This window comes from Canis lupus, chromosome 11 (genome assembly GCF_003254725.2).
Source record: "Canis lupus dingo isolate Sandy chromosome 11, ASM325472v2, whole genome shotgun sequence".
Taxonomy (NCBI): Eukaryota; Metazoa; Chordata; class Mammalia; order Carnivora; family Canidae; genus Canis; species Canis lupus.
In genome coordinates this window covers 23,308,004-23,319,896 of record NC_064253.1, presented here as the reverse complement: position 1 = coordinate 23,319,896, position 11,893 = coordinate 23,308,004, and the positions used below count along the sequence as shown (strand labels likewise).

General features: G+C 49.7%; 1 protein-coding gene across 1 annotated transcript; it reads right to left on the bottom strand.

The window, feature by feature from the left end:
* Positions 1 to 878: 878 nt before the first annotated feature.
* Positions 879 to 10,587, bottom strand: LOC125752175 (translation initiation factor IF-2-like). Its single transcript, XM_049091930.1, has 4 exons — positions 10,467 to 10,587; positions 9,148 to 9,347; positions 1,836 to 2,446; positions 879 to 1,317 (listed from the first exon to the last, which is right to left on the bottom strand). The coding sequence occupies exons 1-4, from the start codon at positions 10,585 to 10,587 to the stop codon at positions 879 to 881; spliced, it is 1,371 nt and encodes a 456-aa protein (XP_048947887.1).
* Between the last annotated feature and the right edge of the window lie 1,306 nt (positions 10,588 to 11,893).

Here is an 11,893-nt window from a genome sequence, read left to right as displayed (position 1 = left end):
TGCTATTGGGGGTAAAAGCAGGACAATTCACTCTCCTTTATCCTTCAGAGAGATTTTTTTTTTTTTTTTTAATAAGGCCCGAGGCTTTAAAGTTTTCGCCTTCCAAGTTCAGGTTGTTATTGTTTTTTTTTTTAATTTATTTTTTATTGGTGTTTAATTTACTAACATACAGAATAACCCCCAGTGCCCGTCACCCATTCACTCCCACCCCCCGCCCTCCTCCCCTTCTACCACCCCTAGTTCGTTTCCCAGAGTTAGCAGTCTTTACGTTCTGTCTTCCTTTCTGATATTTCCCACACATTTCTTCTGCCTTCCCTTATATTCCCTTTCACTATTATTTATATTCCCCAAATGAGTGAGAACATATAATGTTTGTCCTTCTCCGACTGACTTACTTCACTCAGCATCATACCCTCCAGTTCCATCCACGTTGAAGCAAATGGTGGGTATTTGTCATTTCTAATGGCTGAGGAATATTCCACTGTATACATAGATCACATCTTCTTTATCCCTTACACTGTTGGTGAGAATGTGAACTGGTGCAGCCACTCTGGAAAACTGTGTGGAGGTTCCTCAAACAGTTAAAAATAGACCTGCCCTACGACCCAGCAATTGCACTGTTGGGGATTTACCCCAAAGATACAGATGCAATGAAACGCCGGGACACCTGAGCCTTCCAAGTTCAAATCCTCCGCTTTATGTCGAGGCTCAGTACCGGGAAAGCCCATCATTCATTCACTCACGCCCCCCTCCCCCCAACCCAAAAGCACTTGCACATCACCAACTTTGTCACCCAGGGGCCCGCTCAGGGCCTGGCACGGGCATGAAAGGAGCGGTTCTCAGCCCTGGGTGACATCACAGGCTGGAGTGGGAGATTTTTACGGAGACGTGGGCTGCTGGGTCTGCTCAGGGACACCTCGAAAGCTTCCTAGGCAAGGACTTCTCGGAAGCCTGGCGGCTAGTTCCAGCCCGTGCTTGGCTCCCCCGCCCTCCCCGCTGCCGCGCACCCTCCTCAGGGCCCGCAGGCCGGGGGCGGGCTCAGCGATGCGGGGAGGTGCGGACCGAGCAGGGGCCGCCCCGGGGCCGGCAGAGCGCGCAGCCCCGCCCCCCGCGTCACGGCCCCGCTGCTTAGAAGCTGAAATGACGCCGGCCGCTCCCGGGTCAGCTTTAGCTCGAGCGGTTACTTCGCAACTTGTCTTCGGACTAACAACCCCCTTGCGGGGGTTCGAGACCCGCGGGCGCTCCCTGACCCTTTTGTCCTCCGAGCTTCTAGAATCCTCTCTCTTTGAGATTTTTAAACTTCCGTCCTCTGCCACTCTTCATTTGCCCCATTATTTATCGGTTGCTACTACACTGTGGTATCTTTAAGGGCTTGTGGGAGAATACGAGGGGCATCACTCCTGACCCAGAGTCGGCTTACCCTGCACGGCGGGCTGATTAGCCTTAGCGCCGGCTACGTAGTCGGATACCTGGGGGAGGGGTGGCCCTTGAACGGGAAGCCCCCCGCGAGGGAATCCCCGTCAAGGTCAAGATCAGAACGCTGCGGTGGGGATTACGGATTTCAAGTACGAGAGTGCCTCCCAAACTTTAGTAAGGATCGGCGCCATTTACTGTTATTTTACCCTTACAGACTATTTTGTTTGCATATACGAAGCTTTACAAGGACCTGCTGGATAAAGCACAGCTAGTGAGACCTCCCCCTCCTCGCTCGCCCCGGAGTTTTCCTTAAGGCCTGAGACACCCCAAAGGTCTTCCCTCACAGGCTGTGGCCGCACTGCCCCAAGCCTGCCCCCCAACCACAAGGCAAGCTCTCCTTTGGCCTCCCCCCACCCCACCCCTTCCCGGCCTCGCTCCCGGCGTTGCGTGCACAAGTCCTGACACCGTCGGGCACTTGGTTTAACTGGAGGCTCGCTCTAGAATGTAAACGGCACAGGGCAGGGGTTGGGGCCCGCCGCACCCGGCACCTGGCCCGTTGGGTGCCACCGAGGTAACGCACCCGGGACGGCTTCCCGGACCCGCGGCCCCAGGCCCCGGCGGGAAGGCGGCGTCGGGCCTGGTCCTCCGGGGTCGGAGCCCGCTCGCAGCCCCGCGGTCGCTCCTTCCGCCCACGCCGCCCGCGGATCACGCCTCGGGGGCGCCTGCTTCCAAGCCTTCTCCCGGGTGTGTTCCACCGCGGGCCCGCGCAGCCTCCCCTTCGGCCTCTGCACCCCGCCTCCGGGGGTGGGTGGGGGGCACGGCGCCTCCCGACCGCACCCCGGCGGGGCTCCCCGGGACCAGGCCTCCGCGCGGCCTCTCTGCTCCCCGCACCTGCCCCGGACCCGGGCGAGGCCGACGGCCCACGACGAGCACCCCCAGGCGGCGGCACGCGGGGTGGCAAGCCCCGGCGCAGCAGGAGGAGCGGGGTGGACCCGGGATCCCCAACCAGCTGGCCTGGGCCCGGCCCACCCTGTCCAAAAGCAAAAGTCAAATATACCGCAACAAAAGGGTTCCCCCTAACCCAGGTCCTCTCCTGACATTCCCTGTTTCTGCCCCTCCTTGGCCCAGCACCTTCGGCTGTGTCCTCTCCAACTCACCCCCTAAGGGCTTTCCCTCCACCAGGCACTGGCTTTTATCCAAGAGTCTTTGGGCCAAACTCAACCTCCATTCTCCTTCCTCACCTGTTCCACTCCCTCAATTTCAGTGACTTCCTCCTCCAAGCCGCCTGACGCAGGGCTCCTCTCTGTCCCCCTGCCGGCGGTGTGGTGTGGTCGGAAGGGACAGGACGAAGGGACCGCAACCCCCCCAACCCCCCCACCCCGGGGAGGCGGGGTGCAGAGACCACTGGCCTTCCCTGGTCTCCTTTGCTGGCTCCTGCTCTGTGGCCCCGAGGGCTAGAGGTCCCAGGACTCCTCCACTTTTTCTGTGACTCTCCTTTCCCTCTCCTCTCCCTGTCACCTCAGTCGGCCTCCAGCCATTCAACTGACGGTATGCGGATGATTTCCCAACACAGATCCCTCAAGCCTAGGTCCTTTTTGACCTTCCAATTTTAATATCCAATTGCTTCCCTGATGAACCTCTGCCATTTCAAACTTGGACCCACACTCTCCATCCCCTCTCTGCTCCCACCCCAACAGGTTCCCTGACCCAATCCTACCAGGAAATGGCAGCTCTATCCACTTAGTTGCTTCAATCAGAAATTTTGAAGCTATTTTGATTTTCCTCATTCTCCCCCAGTTCAATCCGTGAACAGTCCTTGTGATTTTACTTCTAAAATCCTTAACTCTCTAACTTCTCATCTCTGCTGCTTCAAGGGTCCTGACTCTACCATGGTCCACCTCAACTCCTTGACAGCAGCCACCTGGGCTCCCTGCTTTGTTTCAGCACCTTCCATTTGATCCTCCACCGGGCAGACTCACCTGGTAATGTATCATGAAAAAAAAAAAATCAAGGAAATGCTCAAAGCTACCAGGGTTCTTCTTCTTTTTTTAAAAATAATAAGATATATCTTTATTATACCACTTGCATTTTCAAGAACATGGTTTAGTAACAATGGTATGATCAAGTATCCTTCGTGTATTTCTGATTTTATTAAGAAAGCCAATTGTGTTTCACTATTAAATACGTTGATAATTATTTTTTGATTTTTTAATTGGAGTTCAATTTGCCAACATATAGCATATCACCCAGTGCTTATCTCGTCAAGTGCCCCCCTCAGTGCCCGTCATCCAGTCACCCCAACCCCCTGCCCTCCTCCCCTTCCACCACACCTTGTTCGTTTCCCAGAGTAGGAGTCTCTCATGTTCTGTCTCCCTCACTGAGGTTTTCACTCATTTTCTCTCCTTTCCCCTTTATTCCCTTTCACTATTTTTTATATTCCCCAAATGAGTGAAACCATATAATGTTTGTCCTTCTCCGACTGACTTCACTCAGCATAATACCCTCCAGTTCCATCCACGTTGAAGCAAATGGTGGGTATTTGTCGTTTCTAATGGCTGAGGAATATTCCATTGTATACATAAACCACAACTTCTTTTTTTTTTTTTTAAAGATTTATTTATTTATGATAGACAGAGAGAGAGAGGCAGAGACACAGGAAGAGGGAGAAGCAGGCTCCGTGCGGGGAGCCCAATGTGGGACTCGATCCCGGGACTCCAGGATCGCGCCCTGGGCCAAAGGCAGGCGCCAAACCGCTGAGCCACTCAGGGATCCCCAAACCACATCTTCTTTATCCATTCATCTTTCGATGGACACCGAGGCTCCTTCCACAGTTTGGCTACTGTGGACATTGCTGCTATAAACGTTGGGGTGCAGGTATCCCGGCGTTTCACTGCATCTGTATCTTTGGGGTAAATCCCCACCAGGATTCTTTTACTTTTTTTTTTTTTTTTAAGATTTTATTTATTTATTCATGAGAGACACACAGAGAGGCAGAGACACAGGCAGGGGAAAAACAGGCTCCCCATGGGGAAGCCCGATATAGGACTCGATCCCAGGACCCTGAGATCACGCCCTGAGCCAAAGGCAGCTGCTTAACCACTGACCCACCCAGGTGTTCCTACTGGGGTCCTTTTAGAAGGCTATAGAAGCTAGCTGCTCCAGAGGGGCAGAGAGATGTGACATGACCCCATTGGGATCCCTGAAACTGAATCTGGTAGGATAGCTGGAGACACCCTCCCATCCTTAATGCAAAAGCTGGGGTGGGGTTGGAGGCACATAGGAGGGTAAAAAATCCATGGCTTTGGTCGAAGGTCAAGTGCAGACAACGTGCTCCTCTGCTCTGCCCTCCATGCTCCCTTTATCTCAGACCTGAAATTGCATCACGGGAACACGGCTTCTCTTCGCTGCGAGCAGCTCTCATCTCTCAGCTCCCGGTAACCTACAAGTAGGGCTGCACTCTGCCATCTGGTTTGACCCATCTTGTCAGTGTCCTTGTTTTTAAAAAACTTCCATGCAAGGTCGGCAGAAGGAGCAGGACTTTGAAAGGGGAACCTCATGTGACCACCCCAGCTCAGGGAGTAGGGAGCTGGAGGGTGGACTTGTTCTCCTGGACAGAAGGGCCCTCAGTGGCCCAGGGCCCTAGTTCTCTCCCACTCCTGCTTTCAGCTCTAACTGATCCCTCCTCTTTTCCGGGCCCAGATCTCCAGCTCAGGGCAACATACCTATTCTGGACTCTGCTTTTAGAAAAAGGGGACCAATTAGAATGCCTGCAAAGACCCCTGTCTGGAAATCAGAAGTTCCTGGGACGCAGGAATGTGTCCTTGTAAAGATTACCTGGTGTCCTGCAGAGAAGGGGATCCTGGCACCTATCTCTGGGGTAGGCATGGAGCTGGTAGGAAGGGTCTCTCCACTCAATAAATGCTACTTCCATTTCTCCCCTACTCCCAAGCAGAGTGCTTGGTACACAACAGGCATTCAATACATATTTACTGAAAGAAGAACCTATGAATGTTAAGAAGGATAATCCCACCCCCTCCTTTCAGAGCCCTGCTAACTTTCCCTATCTCCTCAGGCTAGGGACATCCCATTGTTTTCCAGATAAGGATATTAGGCTCCAGAAACTGATGCATTGGAAAAAAACCTCAACGCAACACACTATACTGCATCCCCTGGCAGCTGGTGGTGAACCAATAAACATCTGGAGAGAGGGCTGAGCCAGATCTCACTAAAATCATCAAGTCAATAGCTTTCCCTTCAGGAATGTTCAATTTTCCTATTTGCATAATGATACCTACCTGGCAGACCCAGATCTTGTCGGGAACTAGGGAATTCTTGCTGGGTTCCCATTTGGCTGCCGGGAGCCTAGTCTGCTTCCTGCTGTGCCTGACCCGGCCTCCTGGGGAAACAAAGCTTTGCCTTTGGAGTCCCAAAGCAGAATCAACAGAGAAAGCTGACACCCCTTCTCTGCCAGCCCAGAGCTGCTAACCCAGATGTGGCCAGTTTCTCAAACAGAGGTGCTCCAACTGTACCCTGCACCAGAATCACCTGGAAGGCTTATTCAAAATGCTAGTTCCAGCCCCATAATTTCTAATCCAGTAAAGTTGAGGTAGGGCTTTCCAATTTCCCCTTCTAAGTTCCCACATGATGCTCCTGGTCCCCACTACTTGGAGAAACACTGGTCTAGGGCAGTTCTTACTAGTCAGCTGGGACATTTGCCACTTAAAATGTAGCCTCTGGACCAGTACCACTCATGTCAGCTAGAAGCTTGTTTGAAATGCAGAATCTGGGTTTCTTTCTCAGGCTTATTGAATTGTGTGTTAAACATCCTGGGCTGTGAGTTAAATATGCTAAGTCCTAGTCTTTACCCCTCCCCAAGTGAAACAACCTCAGAGGGCAGGCTCCAGAATCTGCATGTGTAACAAGGCTGGGGAGGAAGATCGGGGAGTTCTTTTGCATGACAGCTGTGGAGAACCTCTGCTCTGCACTTTAAAATCACCAGGAGGGGTTTTGAACTGTTGAGGTAGATTCCCTTAAAACCAATTAATGTCCAAATAGCTATTGAGGTCCAGGCCTAGGGATTTTAGAAAGTTGCTCAATAATCTAACCTGCAGCAGGATTAAAGACCATAGCTTTTGGGGTGGCTTAATCTGTGCAGCCTTGGACTCCTCCTGGTTTCAGCTCAGGTCAGCATCTCAGGGTCCTGGGATCAAGCCCTGCGTCTGGCTCAGTGCAGAGTCTGCTGAAGCTTCTCTCCTCTCCCATTGCTTCTACCCTCACTTGTACACTCTCTAAATAAATAAAATCTTACAAGAATAAATAAATAAATAAATAAATTAATTAATTAATTAATTAAATAAATAAAATTAAAATCTTAAAAAAAAAAAGAACCACTGTTCTGTGGGTTGTTGCTGTATGCATACCTTTCCCTTGGGTACCCAAGGTAGTGGCCACAAGAGTGTAGTCAGAGTCAGGTCAGAATGCTGATTTCATCATCAATGATGCTTCCTTGAGTAAATTATACAACCTCTCTGACCCTCCATTTCTTTCTCTGTAAACTAAAACACTAAGATGATAAAAGGGAACGTGAGTCTAACATACGTGGCATAAAGCTTTGTACAGTTAGGCCTTCAGTAAGAGAGGTCTCTGATTTTTATGACTGGCTCCAGAGGGTAGGATGGGTGGAGCTCCAGGGTCTTTGTGATTCAACTTGTCTCTCACCAGCCGGCCCTACAGCCACCCTTAGCTGCTACTGGACAGAAACTCGTAGGCTTTTAAGTGTGTGAAAATACAGAAGTGGGCATCTGTTCCCAGAAGACCCTGTGCATGCTCCCTGGTTCAGCTGATGCGCATCATCATTTGTCAAATACAGAGGCCCAGTGGATGCCTGATGCCCTGGGCTGAGCTAGCTCCCCAGGGGTGTGCCTAGCAACCCTCCCACTCAGAGCACATTTTTTATAAGTCTGGCAGAATTTTAAGGAGGGAAGATCCTCTGCTTTCGGGAGCAGGTGGGCCTCATACAGCGGCCTGGCTTGAATCCCAGCCCCGGGGACCCCTCTTGACACAGACTTTCCTTGGAACCAGGGCAGTTGAGAGGCCATTACAGATGCTAAGTAGAAAAAATAAAACTAAATTCACAGGGTCATTCTCCAAAGTGATTTCCATAGTATTGAAAATATAGTTAGAAAATAAATGTGTTTTTCTTTTTAGTTGTTCACTAAAGGTCTAAATTAATTTCTTTGGCCGTGGAAGAGGTTGTCACAAACTTAGTGACTTACAACACCACCAAGTGCTTCCCAGGCACATGAACATTCTGGGTGGGCTTGACTGGGTTCTCGGCTCAGAGTCTCCTAGGCTGATGCTGGGGCGTTGGTGGGCTCTTACCTGGAAGCTCCGGAGAAGAATCCATTTCCCAGGTCCTTTAGGTGGGTGGTAGGGTTTAGTTCTTTGGGGTTGTAGGTGCAAGGTCCTCGTTTCCTTGCTGGTCTCACGGGGGGATATGTGCTCTCCTAAAGGCTGCCTGCTTTGTATCCCACCTGATGGGCTCAAACTTCAAAGAACAACCCTGCATCCAGCCCTCCTCAAACACTGCGCCTGACTTTCCCTTCTACCACCAGCTGCAGAAAATTCCACTTTTAAAGAGCTGTGTGATTAGCCTGGACCCACCTGGATCATCTCTCTTGCCAACCAGGCAGTCATACTAGAGAGCCAAGGTCATGGAGGCACCTCCAAAATTCTGTCTACCACAACACCTGTTTTGCTTTTATTTTGAAACTTGTTAATAACTTATTTTAGCACAGAAAAGGAAGGTTGTGATATGTTACCTATGCTCACATTTGCCTCAAAAACAAAATGTGAAAGAATGTGCTCCAGTAATCTAACAAAGGTTGTCCCTGGTTGGTAGAGTTATAGGTGATCTTTTCTTTTCTGCTTCTGTTTTCTAAAACTTTTACAAGGAGAAAGTGTTAATTTTGCAAAAAGAAAAAAAGTTATCTTCAAAAGCAGAGGAATCTGCCTTGAGATGATAAAAGACATTAAATTAACACCATTTTAAGGGATGTGGTACAGACACCAGCACAGATAACGTAGATCAAAGGGACAGAAAATGAGAAAATACAGCCCTGAGACACAAGCTGATAAGAGTAAGAATCAAATGCATCTTGGAGAAGGCAAAACTGATATAATGAGGGAGGAAGTGACTGTTGAATTCCTGGTGGTGGGATAAAAATTGAGAGGTGACCTGATACCTGAAGACCCTGAATTCTCAGTCTGACAGTAACTCAAATTCAAATCGAATTTAAACATTAACCAGAAAATGAAGGGTGTGTCAGGAAATAAAACTAAGTTCACATGTGAGACTTTTCTACAGCTAAAAATAGGGCTGGAAAGATGACCAAAGGGCTTTTATTTTTAGACACTTACTGGTGTAAATTCCATGATTTCCAAAAAAAAGGTATAGGCCACTGAGAAACCCCTTCAAAGATTTACTTTCTGGACAGGCTGTTCTTTCTGGTGGAACTGCCACAGGTGTTTGAACTATAAACCACAGACAAAAGTGTTTCCCTGTTACTCCAGGGCCCAGGGGTTCCCATCAGCGTGGGTTCTCTCGTGTGGGAAGCATTTTGAGGTCCAAGCGGAGGTCCTCCCACACTCCTGAGCCTGGGGAATCCAGGCCGGTGGGAAGGGTGTTCAGAGCGGCCAAGGGGGAGCGGTCATCGAAACTGCTGTGGGTACCCACGTCCCAGGAGAGGGGCCCAGCATTGTAGCCGGAGCTCTGAGCTCCAGGAAGATCGGGAACCCCTGCTTGAGGCTGGAAGTTAGTAGGATCTGAATGTGGAGTTTCCTGTCAGGGTAGGGCTGGGATTTGAGGCTGCGTCTAGGCTGTTCAGAGACTGGTCTTGCTTTGCTCTCAGACACGTTCTGAGGAGCTGTTCCTGTATGGTGGAAGAACCGAGGAAACAGGGGTGTGTGTGGTGTGTGTGCGTGTGTGTGCGCACGTGCACGCGTACCCTAGCTCCAAGGTGCTCCCTGCCCTGACCCTGTCGTGACCAGGCCACCCCCAGGGCTGTCTCCCTCGCCCTCCACTTCTGGGAGCCAGAGCAAGAGCTGTCATCAGGGAAATGTCCCCACATGCAGATGGCTTCCTTGAGCTGGAATTATTTATGGGCTGTTGCCAGGAAGCCATAGGGACTCACTGGCCCCACTGACAGGGGAGAGAGTGGTTTTTCCATCTGTTCACTCAAAAACTCATTTCCGCCCAAATGAGGATATTTAATCAAAAGTCCTTCCCCTCTGTCTCTGCTGCTCCCAAACCTCAGACCTCCTTCCTTCAGTACAACTGAGGGTAGAGGATCCGAGAAACGGGGAAGACTACCTAAGCTTGAAATTTCCTCCCCAGGGGAGTTAGAAGGTCAGATCACCTGCTCCAGATGAAGTCACCTGCTTTGTGGTGTGATTAACCAACCATTTGTCTGTTCCCTGGACCAGACGTTCTCCTTCTCCGGGGCCCTGCTGGCCCACGGGTGCCCCCCTCAGTCAGGGAGGCCTCTTAGCCAGAGTGGACTGAAGCAGAGCCAAGCAGGCCACCTTCTGCTTTCCTGGGAGAGCCCTGAGGAGAGCACCGCATGCAGGCTTCCTCCAATCTGCAGTGCATAACTGCCTTCCAGAAAGATGCCCCCAAGTGTCTGGGAAGCCTCCTCTTCCTTTTCACAGAGCAACAGGTTCAGAGCTCACTTATTGAACAAATGGGCCATCGTCTGTCTGGAAACCAGGCTCTGGGGTAACTGCCTTTGGACACTTCCTGCATGCCAGGCCCTGGGACAGAGTGGTGGGACAGGGAGCAGCACACACTTTAGGAGGGGAAGCCAGAAAGGAAGTGGAAAATTACTCCGATTTAGTTATTGAGGCTATGATAATGGATCCACAGGGGATGGTGTAATGGGGTTTTGAGCCAGGTGTGAAGGAGGCGACTGAACGAGGAGACGATTTCCAGTTTTTCTTTTACCTACAGGGTTCTCATTCCCTGAAAATGGCATCTATTCACACACTCAAACCACAAAATGCAGCCATCTCATCTTTGTTCCCTCTCACTCCAGATGCAGTCCTCTGGCCTCCATTGACCATGTTCTTGCCGAGGATACTGATGACATTTGTGTGGCCAGATCCGGGGGCCATACCAATAACTTAACATGGCTGATGCTCCATCCCTCTCGTAAGGCTCTCCTGCTTTGGCATCCAGGGCTCCACATACAAATTCTCGGTCTTTCTGCAGCTCTCTCTTCCTCTGCTAGGCCTCTGGATGCTGGAGAAACCCAAGGCACTCTTCTTTGTCTGTGTGCTCTTGCTAGGTGCTCTCACCTAGGCCCTGTGTGTGAATAATCCTTGTATGCGATAATTCCCAGACACTTCAACACAGTCTCTTCTCTGAGCTCTAGGCTTGGATAGAGAAAAGCCTCTTTGACATCTCACTTTGGATATTTAACTGGCTTCCCTAACTGCAAATATCTAAAGTAGAGCCATTAATTTTCTCCTCCTGAACTTCTCCCTCACTGTGCTGCATTTTAGAAAAACGGGCACCATCTTTGAGCCAGCTGTTTGAGGTGGAAGCGTCAGCATCTTGAATTCCCCTTTTCTTTCCCACTAGTCCTCCAACCCAGTTCCAAGTTCCATCTGTCCCACTTGCAGGACAGACCTTATCCATCCATGTCCTTCCGTCTTTAGTGAGACCACCCTAGTCCTCCATCATCTCTTGCCTGCACAAGTGTAACAGCCTCCTGACTGGCTTCCCAGCTTCCACTCATTTCTTCTACCCTGTAGCCAAAACAATCTTCTAAACACAAACTGGGAAATTAAGAAAATAATGCCATTTACAATGGCATAAAAAATTGAACACTCAGGAATTAATTTAACCAAGGTTCTATGAAAGACTTACACATGGAAAAGGACAAAACACTATTGAAAGAAATTAAAGAAGACAAAACAAACCTAAGACATCCTGTGTTTGTGGGTTCGAAGACTTCATATTGCAAAGATGTCAATATTATGCAAAGTGATCTACAGATTCAGTGAAATTGCTACCAAAATCCCAGTGATGTCTTATTGCAGAAATAAAAAATCCATCCTAAATTCATATGGAATCTCAAGAGACTCTGCATAGCCAAAAAAAATCCTGAAAAAGAACAGTCAGAAAACTCATGTTCTTGATTTCAAAACTCATTACAATGCTACAGTCATCAAAACACTGTGATTCTTTTTTTTTAAGATTTTATTTATTTATTCATGAGACACACACACAGAGAGAGAGAGAGAGAGAGAGAGGCAGAGACAAAGGCAGAGGGAGAAGCAGGCTCCATGCAGGGAGCCCAACGAAAACACTGTGATTTTGACATAAAAACAGACATATAGACCAAGAGAAACAGAGTGCAGGCATAACACCTTGCATGTATGGCCAAATAATTTGCAACAATAGTGGCAGGATCCA

What these genes read in the sequence shown, in the direction of transcription:
- LOC125752175 (XM_049091930.1), bottom strand. Translation starts at nt 10,587, where the DNA reads ATGGCCCCCGGATCTGGCCACACAAATGTCATCAGTATCCTCGGCAAG. An exon ending in TGAGATGGCTGCATTTTGTG is followed by an intron (nt 9,348 to 10,466) that starts GTTTGAGTGTGT and finishes TCCACCATACAG; the next exon opens with GAACAGCTCCTCAGAACGTG. An exon ending in GCCCCTCTCCTGGGACGTGG is followed by an intron (nt 2,447 to 9,147) that starts GTACCCACAGCA and finishes GCTTTTGGACAG; the next exon opens with GGTGGGCCGGGCCCAGGCCA.